The following is an 18,289-nucleotide window of genomic DNA, read 5'->3' on the forward strand; positions in this document are numbered from 1 at the left end:
AGCTGATTCACTCTCATGCCACCACCATTCATTTTTGCTCTACCAGGGCAGTCACCACCATGGGAAGTAAGTCCGACAGGATTGTGTCTTTTAATGAACTTCCTGCTTATTATCTGACACTCCCACAATCTTCAAGGATTGTGATGCTGTTTACCTTACTTTCCCAGGTGTCTTACTTTAAGCTTGTGTTTCCTACTCTCTTTTTCTGTTTTTCCTCATCTTTCTCCCCAACCCCATGCAAGCAATCTTATCTGCCCTTGTATCTTTCAACCTTTTCCGACATGACTAGTCCCTCAGGACACAGGGCCTTACAGAGAATTTCCTATTCTCTTCCTTTCCTAAGGCCCCCAGATAGAGGGTTCATTCCGAAGAAACTTGGTTCTCTGTGCCCTTCACAATATAGGAAGGGCCTGCCTCTCACCTGCTTTCGGGGGTCACACCATCCAGAGAAGCCCTTACAGCTGAGAATAGCTGAATGTGAGATGCCTTCCTTCCACCCTGGCATGGGGCCACTGGGCGTGTGCAAAGCCCCACCTCACACTGAGGAAGCAAAGCGAGCCTGGAGGACAGGATATCTATCATCCTTGTCCTGCTCTGCCTGTTCTGAAAAGGGTGGGGGAAAGGTGGAGGCAAGGAGGGGAAAAGGGAGGACAGAGTAGACCAGAAGAGGTGTGAGAACAGAATTGGGGAGACCTGTTATGTGGCTATCATAATAGTCCAGGAGGTAGGTTGGGCTGTAGAGGCACACAAAGGAAGGGGAAGTATGCAAGAAGTATGTTGCATACTTTCTGCAAAGGACCTAGTGACTGGGTGTGGGGCGAGTAAGGAAAGGAACTTTACAGTTTACAGCACACTTTCAGAGGAGGCAGCTGTTAGGATGAGGTGGTGTGGAATGGTATCTGAGCAAGCCCAAACTGGCAAGGTGGACAGGGCAGCCCCCTGCCTCTCCCTGACAAAGGCTGGTTCAGTAGCAGAACAGACCCAAGTGGAGGAGTCCAGGCTGGCCGCAGAACCTCTCCTGAGAAGGACCTCTTACTGCTAAATCCACCCTAGCATTTCTATTTGCTTCTCTCAAGGACCAGATCCCAGGGAGAGTCCCAAGAACTAAACCAAAGCCTCAACCATCACTAGAAACAGTAGATACCTTGACAACAGCCTTAACCTGTAAACTCCACTCCCAGCATAACGCAAATGCCTTGCTGACTCACCTTCCAAATGACATGAGCCTCCAAAATCAAAAGTGGCAAAATGAGGTTCAAGCTGCTGGAGCAGCCACCCTTTGTTATTCCTTCCAATCAGGTACACACCAGACTTCCAAGGGAGAGATAAGGGATGTATTTCACTCATAAATGTGTCCATGTCCTGCCCCGGCCGGTGTGGCTCTGTTGGCTGAGTGTCACCCTGTGCACCGAGTGGTCACCCATTTGATTCTCGGTAAGGGCACATGCCCGGGTTGTGTGTGGGCTTGAATGCAAGAAGCAGCCGAACGATGTTTCATTCTTGCATCGATGCTTCTTTCTCTTTCTCTCTCTCTCTTTCTCTTCCTAAAAATCAATAAAAAAACACACAAAAAAGGTGTCCCTGTCCCATCATATGAAACCCAAGATGCTGCCACCAGATAAGCAGGGCTCATATCTCTCTAGAAGAGCAGTAGCCAGTGGAACTTGCTGTGATGATGGAAATGGCTATTCAGTACTTGAATTGTGGCTGGTATGACAGAGGACCTGAATTCCTACTTTTAAGTAATTTAAATACCACATCTGGCTAGTGGTTACCGTGGACAGAGTAGGCCTAGAACTTAAGAAAAAAAAAAAAAGGATAGAATTTTATTTCTCAACTACAAGGAAGCTAAATCTCTGGACCGTCCAGCATCTACTTAGGCTATTTTCCAGCACCAAACGCTTCTTTCTTCGTTCATTACTACACTACACATCAATGTGCCTCCAAAATATGTTTAGAAGCACTCTGAGCCCCCAGCCCAACGGTCCAGCCAGGAACCTTCTCCGGGACACCTCTGCAGATTCCTGCATCATCTTTACCAAGTCTCCCCAGCAGCAATAAAACTCACCTCAGGAGAGGCAAGTCCATCCCCAAGTCCCTTTGGACACTGTTCCAAAGGCACATCGAGATCGCACAAAATAATAAAAAACTAATTTTGCACCATGTTTTACCTCTTACATAGCCCTTCCACATGCAGTATCTCATGTAAGCCTCACAATAATCTCAGGATATAAGAATTTAGTAAACACATTTATTTCACAGAGGTTAGGTGACTAGATAAAGCAATATGGTTTGTATATGGTAGCCACAGACCCTAACTTGGCATGTCTCCTAAGTAAGGAGAGGTCATAAGACAATTGAGGAAAAAATGGAGTTGGGAAGGCGGAAGGAACAAAAAAGTGGTTAGAAGAGAGAATAGTTATGTGCATCAACCTGAGAAACCAATCAATTTATTTCCATCTCAATCGTTAACATGAGTAGACTCAATTTCAAAGAGTTAAGCACTTTAGTATGGGTCCAATCTAAAAGAGGACTGGGCTCTAAAATAGTGGTTCTTAATGTGCGTTCCCCAGAGCTACAGCAGCTGCAGCAGCTGAGTACTTGTTAGAAATGCAAATTCTCAGGCCCCATCTAAGATCTGAAACAAAAACTCTGGGGTTGGGGCTCTGCTGGCTGTGTTCAAATAAGTCCTCTCAATAATTCTGATGCCCATCCACGTCTGAGAGCCTCTGCTGGAGAAATGTACATCTAAGGCCTCATGCATTTCCTCTGGGAAAGAAACAACCTGGTCAACAAGGGAAAGGAAAGGGAGCTGCCAGCTGTGAAGTCTGGGATGTGTCCTGGTGACAGGAGTCCTGGCTTTCTATACCTGGGGCAATAAATTCTGAACCAGCTCACAACAGCAGACACACCTCCCGCCACCTCCTGTGGTCAGGGCAGAGAGGAAATCGTTCTTTATTCAGAAAAATCTGGGTTTATGGGTGGGGAAAAGGCATATTTTATGGGCAGTACTAGATTGTGAATAGAGTATTCTAGCTCCTAACCTCATTCAATAAATATTTGGTATATGGCACAAAGTTTCCAACCGTGAAAAGGTAAGCTTCTATGAGTAGGAACTGGGATTCCAGTTTCTCAGGGAAAGGAGATATATGAGAATACACATAACATTATCAAACCGTTTGTCTCTCTGCTGTTTTCATCATAGCAATTATTATTATTATTATTATTATTATTATTATTATTATTATTGTAGCAGGCATGTATTGAATGCTTTCAATGTGCCCAGCACTGTGCTAAGTGCTACATATGCATTATTTCATTTCACCCTCATGCAACTTCATGAGGTAAGAACTATTATTGTCTCCATTTTATCCACGAGGCTTCAGCAAGTCAAATTCCCTGAGTTTACAGAGCAAGGAAGAGGCAGGACCAGGAAGCAAACCAGGTCTATTTCTTCCTAAACAATCCAAAATACCACCCCCTTTTACATTTTAATATATACCCAAACTTTATATCTATTCAACCTTATTCATACTCTTTATGCATTTTTTAAGTATGCCACATGCTATTAAAAAAAAAGTCACCAACACCCACGTCCTTCAGCATGTACTCAGGAACCAGGATGACCCTCACACTGAAGAATCCGTGGCAATAAAGATATCCAAAAACTGGATCAAAGGCAAGAACCAATTTTACTCCCGCTGTGCTCAGGCAGCACACCCAGGGAAGCCCGCCTGACCACCTGGACCAAAGCGAGCCCTCTCTGCTCAGTGCTCATCACACGGTCTCGATATGGTCCTCAACACATGGGAAAGTCCACACAGAGCCCCACTAATCAGTGAGCTCATGAGAGTAGGAACCATATATGACTCAGTCATCTGTGAGCTTCCAGAGCACTAAATACATAATAAATGACAGAAGACATACAAATTCTTAGGAGGGTAAATGTGAACCACAATTTGATTATAAAACATAAAATTGTGAAACTTCTAGAAGAAAACGTAGAGAAAAATCTTTGGGGTATAGACCTAGGCAAAATGTTCTTAGATGTGACAACAAACACACAACCCCCCGCCCCCCAAAAAAATCAGCAAAGTGAACTTTATCAAAATTAAACAATTTTTTTCCTGCAAAATATCCTGTTAAAAGGACAAAAAGACAAACTGCATGCTGGAAAAAAAAATGTGGAAGCAACATATCTGACAAAGGATTAGTACCTAAAACATATGAAGAACTCTCAAAGCTCAATAGTGAAAAAAAACAACAACCCAGTTAGAACATGGCCACAAGACAGAGCAGACATTCCACCAAAGAGGACTTACAGATGGCAAATAAGTTCATGAAAAGATGTTTAACATCATCAGCCATTAGGGGCTGCAAATTAACACCACGACAGACTAGAACCCTTATGGGAGCAGCTAGAATAATAAGCAAATGCAGGTGAGGATGCAAAGGAACTGGCCCTCTCATACATTGCTCATGGGAATGTAAAATAATACAGGTAACTCTGGAAAAGAATTCGTCAGTTTCTCAAAAAACTAAACATACACGTACCATACAGAATCAAGCAATCACACTCCTGGGCATTTATTTAATATTAAGAACCCCCAAACTAGAAACAACCTGAATGTCCTTCAATAAGGTGAATGGTTAAATTGTGGCACATCCATACCATGAAATACTGCTTAGCAATAAAAGGGAATGGCCTATTGAAAATGCAACAGCTTGGTTGGATCTCAAGGGCATTGGGGCTTAGAGAAAAAGCCAATGTCTTAAAGGTCACATAGCACATGATTTTATTTATATAACATTCTCAAAATTATAGAGAAGGGGTGTGGGGGAAGGGAGATGGATGTTACTATAAAGGGCTGGCACCAGGGAGATCCTTGAGGTGATGGAATAGTTCTGTACCTTGACTGCGGTGGTGGCTACAGGAAATCTACACATGTAAAAAAACTGCATAGACCTATACACACACAAACGTGTGCATGTTAAACTGGGGAAATCTGAATATGCTCTGGGGATTGTACCAATGTCAATTTCCTGGTTCCGCTAATGGCTAATGAGGTCCCACACACAGATTTAAACATACACAGTAGGATTACGTGACTTCATTTTTTTAAAAAGTAAATCCAATTCCCTAGGGTCTAAACAGGGATATATTTCCTAACACCTTAGAGCTTCGATTGTCAACCTTTCTCATATCATGGCACACATAAACGAAATACTAAAATTCTGCAGCGCACCAAAAAATATATTCTTTGCTGAGCTAACAACAACAAAAAAAAGGTATAGTTGATTCATTCACACTGGACAGCTATTGTTGTGTTAGCTGTTGTCATTTGTTTTTTGACAATCTAAGGGAAAAGCGATCAGTGCCCCTGACCATAAAGTCAGGTATTGCGTGTGTTAAAATTCTTGCAGCACACCCCCCTCATAAAAGGAAAACCAATGCCTGATGTGTGAGCCCCTCGGGGAGTCCAGGAGTCCTGTCCTAAGTGCTAGGAATGAACATACCCTAAGGTTTCACAAGAAGGGAGGCCAAGGGCCTCCCAAGTTAGAGAACTCAGCATGGTGCCAACACACAAACAAGCCCAGGCATAGCTTCCCGCCAGCAAAAGTAGTGTACTGACCTACCCACAGTGGCCAACCTTTAAATGGTGTCTTTCCTCCAAGACAAAATGAAGTCAAACCAACAGAATAACTTTTTTAATTGCAAACAAACAAAAACTTCAACAACCCCAGACTACTTCCAACAAACCCTGTAATCAAAGATGTCCTCGTACTTGACCTCCAAACTACTCCTTGCCTTTCAAGTATTCCATTGCCAACTGATTCTGGGACTTAAAAGCCTACAAAAATTAATGGAAAAAAAATAGGTGAAAAATATTCAAAACACTAGAGAATTTCCTCACCTGAGCTTCCACATGCACTTAAAATGCCAGCAGCCACATTTGGGCGGGGTGGGGGGAGGGGTATTACAATTCTCCAAAGAATTGTGCATATCAGAAATACTAATAGGTCTTACAAAGTTTCTTCCTTTTAATTTATGGGCCTGGAAAATCTTTCAGGTTTTTACAATCTTTACTAGCAATTCCTTTGTTTCATAGTCATTATTTTTTCTTTAAAAGGCTTACATTATATACGGTAGCCCATGGTTCTGCTTTCCAAGGTTCCAGTAACCTCAGGTCAACCTCAGTCTAAAAATATTAAATGGAAAATTTCAGAAATCAGCAATTCATAAGTTTAACATTTCACACGGTTATGAGCAGTGTGATAAAATCTCACACCATCCCACTCCATCTGGCCTAGGACGTGACCAGCCCCTTCATCCAGTGTGTACCCTACCTGCCCATTTGTCACTTAACTGGCTCAGTTATCAGATGGACTGTCCTGGTATCTCAGTGCTTGTGCTCAGGTAACCCTTATTTTACTTAATAATGGCCCCAAAGCGATTTACATAACTTTTATCTATAGATATATAAAAGGCTAATATGCAAAGTGTCTCCTCAGGAGTTTGACCAGGAGACTGGCAGTTTGATCACTCACTATGACGTGCGCTGACCACCAGGGGGCAGCACAGAATGAAGGGAGGCCCCAGCTGGCAGCGGGAAGGCCCCGATTGGTCCTGATCGCCAGTCAGGCCTAGGGACCCTAACCGTGCATGAATTTCATGCACCGAGCCTCTAGTTATAGTATATTGTTATAACTGTTCTGTTTTATTATTAGTTATTGCTAATCTCTTACTGTGCCTAATTTATAAATTAATCTTTATCATAGAGATGTATATATAGGAAAAAACATAGTATACATAGGGTTCAGTACTATCTGCAGTTTCAGGCATCCACTGGGAGGTAATGGGGGAATACTGTAGTACTTTATCATTTTCAGAGCACTTCCACAAAATACTAAGTAAAAACAGCACTGGTACTGAGGGGCTGTACTTTTCAACAGAATTCTCACCAGCCAGACTGCCATCTAATTTCAATTAGCTCAGCCATCTCTCCCAGGCTTGGGTCCACACTCCTGCACAGGGATGGACCAAAAAAAGGCAGATGCCTCCAGACGAACTGGCCAAGGCAGGCATTCTCCAGTCTAATCAGCAGTGTGCCTGCCCATAAAACCACTCACATTCCTGCATTCATGTGCTTTTCTTAAGGACAGCCCTTTAAAATATCATTTAAACTGAATGTCCTCCATTAACTTCCATGAAAAGATATATTTTTAAATGCTTAGATCTCCATGTGCCCTTCCATACATTAGTATTCTTCACCCTCCCTCTGCGCAGAACCTAAAAGACCAAGACGTCTGTGCACTTTAAAAAGAAGGGGAGGGGGGAATGGACCTTCTAAGTCCAGCACCCTCTTCCCCTCCTAGCCACTTGCAGAGGTTACAAGGGTTTCCTTATCTTGAAAATGTATCTTTCCAAAAACTAAACACTCCCCCACCAACACCTCACCAGGGAGAGTAGAGCATCTTTAAAGCCTCTACTCTATGCCCTACTCCTTTTCATTCTGGTCAAATAAGTGGCTTCCAATCCTTTACGCCTCTGTAAATAGTTCAAAGTGTATTTAAGTATTGTTCCCGTAAGTCCCATAAAAAGCAGTCATACTAAAGGCACTATACTGCTCAGAGCAATGTGATGGGAAATAAATTTCACATTGGTCTAGAGCAGTGGTTCCCAACCTTTTTGGGCCATTTCCCACCTAAGCATCTCTAAAATCCTGATGCCCCCTCATGTGACATATAATTCTTATTATTCAAAAGTGAACTCCTATTCACGTGGAGAAAGCCTAAAAGGCCATTAACTTAACAAGCTTCAAAGAACATGGCATCCATGAAAGAGAAAAATAAAAGAATGAAAGGACAGTTGAAGTACTAAGAAAGAAATCACTAAGAAATTATTTTAAAAATAATAATATGAACTGATATGAAAAACAGCAAATGAAGTTTCAAAACATATAGAGAACTGAAATGCATAAATATGTCACAATATATATTTATATACAGTATATGAGGCACCTAGAACCATAAGAAATGCAAAAAGTTCACTGTTAATAACTCATTTTCGAATTGCCCCCTTGTGGGGCGTGTGCCCTACGTTGGGAATCACTGGTCTAGATTCTTCAAGAGTTTGTCATCTAGACAGACCCCTAATAGTTAACCTGGGTCTGACCACCACAGGGAGCTTCCAGAATCCAGAAGTGGTGGGTGCCAGGAGTGGTGGGCAGTCAGAAATAGGGGTGTTCAGGAGTGCTGGGCAGTCAGGGTAGGGGTGTTCAGGAGTGGTGGGCAGTCAGGGTAGGGGTGTCCAGGAGTGCTGGGCAGCCAGAGGAAATCTGTCAGTTTGGCAGGGACCCAAGCAGCAGTTTGGAAGCAGAAAGCCATGACTGTTCAACATTTCAAGCCCTGACTATTCTTTTCTTTCTTTTTTTCAGCTTAAAAAAAAAAAAATTTTTTTTTAAATTATATTACACAGGAGCAGCTGAGTGAGGTCATTCTGTCAAGCCCTGACTTTTCACTTCCCGAAAAGCAAGGACTTTTTTTTTGGAATCGTAGCTATTAATATCCCTCTATTCTGATTTTACTTGCTTATGGCAAATAACATTGTTTGGAGTAGTCAGAGGCATCTCTGGGTATCATAAATGGCTCTCTACCACCACCACCCCCCACCCCAACCACCACCCCCCAGGACTTTAGCAGCAGTACAAAAACTGGACTCTCCTGATATGCCTAGAAAGAAGGTCATGGGCAACCCTGTCGTCCGCACTGTGTCACGATTGCAAGGGAGCTCAGGGCCCAGGGGCCCAAAATGTTAGTCCAAACCACAAAGTCTCCGGAGGCTGCATGCGGAGGGCCCCAGCTGCCGAAGCCCCAGTCCACCCAGGTGATCCACATGCAAGCTGGGCATTTTCCAAAGCATTTGCCAATTGGAGACAGTAAACCAACACCGAAGCCACAAAAGCAAAAAACCTTAGAACAAAAATGGAAAGGGCAAGTCTTCCCTTCCACCAGTCAAGATACTAGAGAGCAAGGCGTGGCGAGGCAAGTGAGCTTCGGGCAGGCGGAGAGTCGGGAATCTCAGGCTGGGGCTCAAGGGGTAAACCGGGCATCTTCGCTGCCAGCTCAGTACAGACGGCCGAGGCCCTCGAGGTGGGTGCGTGCAGGGGCTGTCAGTCCAGCAGGGCTGACTACTGGGCACCTTAGGCCCCTGCCCAAGCGCAGGGCCTCAGCTCCACTCGGCTGTCATCCATCGGGCGACGCGCCAATCTCCCTCCCGCCACAAATGTCACAATCCAAGAAAAAAACAGTTCATCTTGGAAAGTTTGATCCCCCGCCTCCCCCTAGAAACCAGATTCTTTTAAAGGCGGCATAAACAGCAAGGGAGAGCTAGATGTAACTCCCCGGCTTCTGTCAAATAAACTGGGGAGAACAAAGAAGGAGAAGCTAACGTGACCCAAGCCTAGGCGTCCGGGGCGCAACCCCTTCCTCTCCCCAATCCGCCAGGGCCGACTCCCCCCAGGCAGGAAGGGTCAGGCCGGGAGCGCGCAGCCCGTCGGGCCGGCGGGTGTGCGCGCCTTTGTCTCGCAAGGAGGGAAGCGGCCACCCGCCACCCCCTTTCCGCCTCTTCCCTCGGCAGTCCGGAGACCCGGGCGCGGGCGCGTCTCAGAGAGTGCAGCCATATGGCAGGGCCCCTCCGGAAAGACCAGTCCCCGCGTCCGGCGCGCCCGCACCCCGAGGTCCTGGGCCCCGCGGGCGGACACAACTTCCCAGTCTTCGAGGGAGCGCGGAGCAACAGGGCTCTGTGACCCAACCCGCTGGCACTGAGGGCCTACAGGGTGGCGCGGAGACGGAGTTCTGCTCTTTAAAAAAATCTGGGTAAGAGAGCAGGATTCCAGTGGCGATCACTCGGGCCCCTGGCACCGAATCGGCTGCCCGAGTCTCTCCGAGCCGAGGCTATCTCATCCCCGAGCCCCCGAAGAGGGCACCCAGCCTCGAGCAGCAGGGGGCGGGGAACACTGGGTCCCTCTCGTGGGAGATCTGGAAGACGCGGAGGCGCATCCCGAGCGGGGACTGGTTACCTTTCACCGCAGACTCACAAGTTCCCCGGCGCAACTTTGCCCTCCACATGAGGCGATCATGGCTAGTTCAGTGCCGCGGTTGGAAAAGGCGGCCGCCAGGCAGCGCGCAGGGCATGGCGTGGGGCTGCGCGGGGAAGCGGCGCCCGACAATCAGCCCCATTCACACAGGAAGAAGGGAAATGCCAGGACTTCACCTCCAGCCCCAAACCCGACAACCGCTGCTGGGTCCTAGAGCGTCCCGCGCGCTCCCGCCGCGCGGGTCGGGGAGGGTCGTCCGGGCTCGTCACTGTAACCCTACACTCCACCCCGCCCCGGCGCCCGGCCGCTGGGCCCTAGAGCCCGCCTACAGTCGGGCTCGACAGTCCTCGGGTCCAGGAGCCTGCCTGCTGCCATTGCCTGAAGCGCCGGCTGACGTGTCTCCCAGAGTTAGGAAGGCGATAGCCGCCCTGTTTTGTCCCCCGCTGCGGTTTAATTAATTGTCAGACTGGCCAGTTCCTCTTCCTTCGACTTGCTCTTCCTTCCCATCAGGCTACTCTGGCAGATACCGGTTTCTTATCGGTCCTCTAAGTCCAGGCTAGGTTCCGTTTAGGATTTTTTCTTAAGTGGAATTTCCAGGTGAAAAGTGGCCACACACTTTTCTCTTTGCATTCCCAGGCCCCAGTGCTTCTGTCACACGCTGAGATTGGACGACATGCTGCTAACAGATCTTACAGCCTTAGCTATTAAATGTACTGGGAAAACTGTACATCCTGTGGCCACAAACCCCAAGCCGTTATCTGCCCCAGTGGAGGCGAAGACAGTGACTCTGGGAAATGTGGCCGATTCTCCCCCACCTCCTACTAAACCAGGCCTTACTAAGTAACATTATTCTCCCACACCATTGTACTCAATTATATAGGGCAGGCCTTGGGAGCCTTGATCTGGAAACAAGGAACCGCCCCACCATAACATTTCTCCCTGGCTTTCAAAGGCCAGCTCTGCTGCTCCCAGGGCGAGAGGCCAGGTGATACAACAGTTGTGCAGGAAGATGTTAATAGGAGAGTCAGTGCACGCACACCTCTGGTGTGCCTCTCCTCTCCTTCCTTGCCCTTTCACTAGACCAGGATCCCTTCGAGCATTCCTGCCGGATTGTGGCAATCTCCTAATCAGACTGCCAGCAGTTGTTCCCCTTCAGTCATTCCTCTTGGATTGTGTGTTCTTCTGATGATTCCAATCTAGTCTTCTGATTCCCAGGATGGCTAGCTCAGGAACCTCTCCAGATAAAGTCCAAATGCAGTAATTTAACCATTATTTACCAAATGCCTACTCTATTTAAAGTCAGCTATCCTGGTACTTGATAGCACACAAAAGCAGCTAAGCCCTTCAAAGATTTATTTAAGAAGACAAGATATGCAAACAAAACAGGAAGGCAACAACACAAGAGCTGGAGGTGCCTGGAAAAGGTGGAGAGAAGTTCTGACTACAGGAGAAAGGGAAGCATTGAAGTGTGGTGGAGCTCAGAGGCAGCTAGCATTTTAGCATAGACTGGGAAAGAACAGACAGAAAAAGGAGGGAAGGAAGGAAGGAAACTCACATTTATTAATTGACCTCTATTAGATACCATACTGTATCCTAGGAGGCAACAGAATTTATAAGTTACAAGCACCCTGGGAACAAAACAGGCATGGATTGAGTCATAGTGCAACCACTAACCATCTGTGTAATCTTGGGGCAGTTGCCTAACTTCTCTAAACCTCAGTTTACACAGTGATGAAAATAGCACTTAAGCCTCACAGGGTGGTTGTAGGACTGAATAAAGTAACAAACGTAGAATATTTAGCACAATGCATGTAAGTGCTCACCATATACTTGCTATTATTAGTTCAACCAAGCCTCCAATAGCCCTGTAAGGCAGCAAGGATCTGGGAAATAGTTGCAGGAAGCAATGACCTGAGAGGTTGGGGCAAAGGAGATGGGAAGGAAGAGATACCATGTAGATACCAAGTTTTTGAAGATACCAAATACAATGAAGAAAGATACCAAACCTTTGGAGCAAGATTTTACTCTTTCCGTGGACTAGATGGCTATCCTGGGAAAAAGAGCAAAGCAATCAAGCTAACCCAGCTTTTGGACCTGCGTCACAGGGAGAATGGACCGTTCTTAGAAGAATGGGTCATTGGACCCATGATGGAAGAAGCAGAGCTGAGACAGAGAGGAAACTTGTCTGAGAAAGATGTTAAAAGACTTACTGTCCCCTGAGCAAGAGGAAATAAGAAGAGCTTGGGTGAGAAGCCGAAAAGAGGTATAGAGGGGGAAAAATGAAGCTGTGAAGATTGGTTTACCTGGAATGCCCACAACAAAAAATTAGGGAAAGAAGGAGGAAGAAGAGGAAGAGGTTGGAGAAGTAGAGAACTGGGCAGGTTTAAAGGCATGGAAGACAGGAAACTTAGGAATTTGGTCCCTTTCTCAAAAGTTACAGATGTCTCGACTTCTGATGAAGTGACAGGCACAGCTTGTGGGCTCAGGAATCTTCTGATTCAATTAGGTGGACCAGCCTAGACTCTTCATATTGATACCAAGTGATAACACAAGTCAAATGCATGGCAGCATCGGCAGAAAGACCTGCTGGAGGCCAATTTCCCCCTCCATATACCTTAACTTCAACTATTAATAATCACTACATCAAATATGGAAAGTGAATAATCTTCTACATTAATTACATCTGAATCTATTGTTCAGGAACTAAGGCCTGAGAAAAAGACTTAGGGTCTGACTAGCAAAAGATCATGAATAACACTTTACAATAATATTTGGTTGGAGATTCCAAAATATGGGCCAAATAGGAAGAAGGTGTGTTAATAATAAAAACTGAATGCCGTTTCACTATCAGCCAGGTGAACCAGTCAGTATCTGTGTTTTCTTTGGATCTGCACAAACACTCTAAAGGTCAGCATCTTTCCTTTCTAAAGTGACACGGGTTGTCTTTTACTCACCCCTAGGAAAGTTAGGGAGGTGATGATGGAACAATTTCAGCGTTCGTAGGGATAGCTCAAAGAACTGTCTCCAAACCGGGCAGGCACCAGGATGTACCAGACAGAGGCCGGAAGAAGGGTAAGGTAATAGGCATCCAGGGAAAGGAGAATGAACTTGGCCTTTAGAGTAAGTCCTATGTTCTAGTCCTGGCTCCACCTATTTCCAACTATGGAGAGTAACCTAACAGGATCCTCAGCTTGCTCCTCTGTAGAATGGCTGCCATATTACAGGTTAAAACAAAGCATTATGGGAGCACAAAGGAGTGACCGATTTTGCAGGATTTGGGGGCGGGGTGGGGGGGTGAAGGGGGTCAGGGAGAAGTTTCCAAAAAATCCATGTACTGAGAGAAAGATATTACTAGCAAAGGCATGGGCATGTCACATGGGCACTTGCCTCCTCTGGAGATTCTGACACACGCCTTGCCTCATCTTGCAAACTATTGACGGGAACAAAATTCAGGGACTACTGGAAGTGCCTAAAGTAGAGGGTTCAGGGAGAATATTGCTCTGACAAGAGGAAGGGCAGGGGATGAGCTTTTGCCAGGCCAGAGTAATGAAGAATGGAAGAGTGACAAATGAAGAGGAGGAGGATGTGAAAGGCAAGTGGAAGATACACAGGTGAGACACCTCTGTAGTTCTGGAAATTGCAGATGCCTTAGATATGAGGGAACTGCTCCAAGGAGGATTTAGATGTATTATAACAGATAATCTGGAAACCCTGCTCTGTTTGAAATTTACCCAAAGACTCTTTGATTATGAAAAAACTTCCCAACAAATATGTATTAAATACCTCCTAAGGGCCAGGGTCTATACTACCAACCTACACAGGCGTTTGGCTCAGTTAGTAAGCTATGGATTGGCCTGTTTGTCTGGATGTTATTAGCTTCATGCCCATGTGACACACCGGTCTCTTCTTGCCTCATGACTGTCTCCTGTGAACTTATCACTGATATGCACTAAACACACCTTTTGTTCTATACAAAACACAAGAAACAGAGAGTAGGTATGAACTTGCCCAGGAAAATGCACCTACACCAAATAGCTAAAGAGGAAGGTAGAGGCATTGGTCCCAAACGAACCCGAGGTCAGATCCTGACTGAAATACGGAGTAGCTGTGAATATAAAGAGCCTGGCATACAGCAGGTATTTAATAAATGATAAGCATCTTAATTAGTATTTGCCACTATTACTACAAAAACCTTGGGAGTATTAAAGGTCATACTTATTGGTTGATTATCTCAGGGTTTCTCAGCCCTGGCACTATTGACATTTTGGGCTGATAATATTTTGTTGTGAAGGATTGATCTGTGCATTATAGGATGTTTAACAACATGCCTGGCCTCTACCCACTACATGCCAGTAGCAACACCCCACACCAAACCAAGTTGTGGTAACTAATAACACCTCCACAGATGCCAAATGTCTCTTATGGGACAAACTGCCCCTGGTTGAGAACTACGGAGTTAGCTGACTAACTGATGTTGCCTCGTTTACAGGCTCCCAAGCTTCTTACCATATTGATCATTCTACTGAGTTGCTGGGTGAATCCAATTGCATACTAATAAGAAGCAGCCTCGGTTTCATTTATCCTGTAGTATATCACGCTATAATAGTTTCTCCCTTTCCCTCTTTTCACGAACAAAAAACTAATCATGGGTGCAGGGTGGAGGGGGTCAATGGGGAAAAAAGCTGACATCTATAATACTTTCAACAATAAAGATAAATTTAAAAACTACAAAATACCAGCCAAAAAACTAATCATGTTTTACTCTCTTATTTCCAAAGATGATGTAGACAATTTTTTTTTTCTAAAACTGGGATCGTACTGAGTTCCTAAAATAACAGTAATACAAGATCACTATTGAAAATAAAGATTGTCACAATACTTGGACATAACTTAGGTCAGAATGTTCATACTTAAGATCCTTTGTGGTTGCCATTCTGAAAAGGATGCTTGGGTGTTTTATTTGGAAAATATGTCCTTTCTGCCCATAGCTAGAAGGAACAGTAAGAAGAATGGCCCCTCCACAACTTATACAACAGTTCTCGTCCTCCTCTTTCTAGAATATACACTAAACACCACCATGTTTTGTACTTTAAATGCCAAAGACAGAAATGGGGAAGCTCTCGCCATTCCTAGTGGCTTCAGCTCCTCTGGATGGTTCAGTTCAGGAGAAAAACTTGTTTTACAGCATAAACTCAGAGTGGGGTGAGGTGTTAAAATTTAAATGATGTTATTCATCTGGAAATCAGGAAGTACTTATAGTGTATCTGTGATAGAGCCAATATCATACAATGCAGAACAGTCTTCAGAAAAGACCAAGGTAGAAAGTGAAATAATTAGAAATAATCAGAAAAAAATAAGTCCTAAACAGAAGGATTAAGTAAAAGGAAAGCACAATACAGATTGAAAGAAGGCAAAACTATGTGAGCACTACAATGGTTCATTCATTCATTGATTCAAAAAATATTATCAGTTACATTGAATGACAAGACACTCCACTAGTTGCCCAAATATCATGGTATGGGCTCTGTCTTACTAAATGTATATAAATAAATCTATGATACAAATTTGTCCATGTGTAATGAAGAAAAGGAGCAATCACTGAGACTAACAAAGGAGAATGGTGGCTTCTTAGAGGGGGTGGGAAGGGAAGGCTTCTGGAAGGTGATGAAGAAGGGAGAGCAAACAGCATGTGCAAAGATCTCGAAGCAGGGAAGAGCTCAATGAGTGTTAGAAACAAAGGAGGCAAAGGGAGAGAGGACCTGCAGGTATCCGGTACCGAGGATCCAGGGATGGGCCCAGGAAGAATTCCTTAGCCATGGTACCAGTCTCCCTTATCCAGTGTCTGGGAATGGACCCTTTCTATTCAACCTTCATGACATAAGGTATATACAGATGAGTTTCAAACTAAGTGGAAGTGAGAAAGGAAACATCAGAAAATGACCAACTGGGGGTAAAATATAAAAGGATTAAATAGAAACAACCTGAAAGTAAACTCCACAGTCTATGTATTTGATCACAATATTTATACAAAAGACACAATCTCTCTAGAGGCTTCGAATGAGCCGCATTTAAAACAGGGGAGACCAGGATCCCCAGTGCAGTAGGGCAGTGGTTCTTAAAACTTTAGCTGCATCAGTCACCGGAAGAGCTTGTTGACACACAGCTTCTGATTCAGTAGGTCAGGGTGGGGTCCAAGAATTGCATTTCTAACAAGTTCCCAGATGATTCTAATGCAGCTGGTCCATGGGTCACACTTTGAGAACCACTGGTGTAGAACATTTGGGGGACCTACCTTTCTATGAACACAGAATCCCAACCTAAGTAAGGCAATTGGCAAGAGTCATTGTAGGAGAAGAATAGTCAAAGCCCAGTTCTCAGTTCTGATCTAGCATGCACAGAGTAGTGTCTCCTCTGTGCCAGGTGATTTCAAACACTATCTCATTTTATCGGTACCTGAAAGGTAGGCATTATCATCCAAGTTTTACACATGAGGGAAAAGTCTAGGTGAGGTTATGTGAATTTCCTGAAGTCAGGTGGCTTATGAGTGACAGAGGCAGGATTCAAGCCTGCTTTAACCACTGCATTACTTGCCCTGACAAGCAAGCAGCTCCTCCTCCCAGCTCGCCTGGACAGGAGAGCTGCTGCCCCGAGTCCATCCTGGATGAACCAGTGGAAAGCACTCTGAGGCCTGACCCTAGTGTAGCTAGTGATGGATGGACTCACAGACTCCTGGGGGCTGCTAGGGACCTGAACGTCTACTAAGTTTTTCCCTTCTTATGGAAGGGACCAAGATCTATTAAGCCTCCACAAAATCACTATGCTAGGCATGTAACAAACAACCTCTTTTTCTAAACCACCAGAGGTGGTTTCCAGACTGTGTGGCACAGTTAAGTATCTTAAAACACAGGCTAAGAAGTCAGATGGGCCTGGGATCAACTCCCCTTCTGCCACTCTTTCGTTATCTGACTAGTTAACCCACTTGACCTTACTAAAGCTTGGTTTTCCTTCTTTTAATAAGTAGTAGTTAACAATAGTATCCACCTTAGAGGTTGTGAGAAATTCATGAGTCAACAGCATGTAAAGCTCTCAGCACAGTGCTTAGCACGCAGCACATACACTATAATTATTAGCTATTATTATCAATTTGTTATCCATTTTCTTTCAAAATATGGTCACATTAGAGGACTTTTAATTATTGTTCTGCTAGACTGTGCTAGACACACAGTTTCTTTTTGTTTACATGTCCTGCGTTTTGGAATATTTAATAGGTAAATCCAGGATATGAATGATGGGCATCTTGATTTCACTGCCACCTCCGCCCCAACTAAGAAAAATATCTCCAGATATTGTTATAGACAAAACAGGAGGGAAATGGTCTAGATTGTATATTTTAGGCAAATCTATAATAATAAAAAGCATGATATGCTAATTAGACCGGACAGCCGTATGACCTTCCAGATGTCATTCCGGACGTCCTTCCAGACAAAGCCATGGTGGTGGGGGCTGAGGCAGAGCGGTTAGGGGTGATCAGTCAGGCAAGTGAGCAGTTAGGGGTGATCAGGCAGGCAAGCAGAGTGGTTAGGGGTGATCAGGTAGGCAGGCAAGCAATTAGGGGCAATCAGGCAGGCAGGCAGGCCAGCGGTTAGGAGCCAGTGGTCCCAGATTGCAAGAGGGTGCAGGCCAAGCTGAGGGACACCCCGCACCGGGCCTCTAGTTTAAAATAATTAAGTAACCATCACTAATAGGTATCAATTCATGGAGTGATAGTAACATGGTTGCAGGCTTGATGTCACTATGCCAAGTATTGGTCAAGTTATATAGTGAGATCATGTGCTCAGTTTTCAGTGCCAGATTAAAGGGAAACACTCCTCAACTGTCAGGCAGTCAGCCGATGTTGAGCAGGATGGGAATGGATGGAGAAACCAGACCATATTAGGAAGATAACCAGCATGGAGAAGAGATGTTTAAGATACAATCTGATAGCCATCTTCAGAAAGGAAAGAGGAATGGATGAACTTATTCTATATTCACTGTATAACACACCAGATCATTGTTTTCAAAGAGTAGTTGGCCACCCATTAGTGGAAATCATTGAACAGCATTTTCAATAAATAAAATAAAACATATTAGAAAACATCAGATGCAGCCCATTAATAAGGGTATAATTGCAATTCCACAAAACTTCAACT

At 44.8% G+C, this 18,289-nt stretch overlaps 1 protein-coding gene across 2 annotated transcripts in view; it reads right to left on the bottom strand.

Moving 5' to 3' along the window:
• Positions 1-18,289, bottom strand: part of AMOTL1 (angiomotin like 1) — a 106,092-nt gene that overhangs the window by 76,690 nt on the left and 11,113 nt on the right. Inside the window, exon 1 of one of the 2 annotated variants that reach the window (XM_080688168.1) lies at positions 10,083-10,385. The exons of the other annotated variant lie outside the window; for it this stretch is intronic. Coding sequence (XP_080544294.1) covers positions 10,083-10,131 — 49 coding nt within the window. The 5' untranslated portion in view covers positions 10,132-10,385. Of the gene's footprint in view, positions 1-10,082; positions 10,386-18,289 lie in introns of those variants that run through there. 2 annotated transcript variants of the gene reach the window in all.

Source organism: Plecotus auritus (assembly GCF_963455305.1).
Source record: "Plecotus auritus genome assembly, chromosome: 9".
Lineage (NCBI taxonomy): Eukaryota > Metazoa > Chordata > Mammalia > Chiroptera > Vespertilionidae > Plecotus > Plecotus auritus.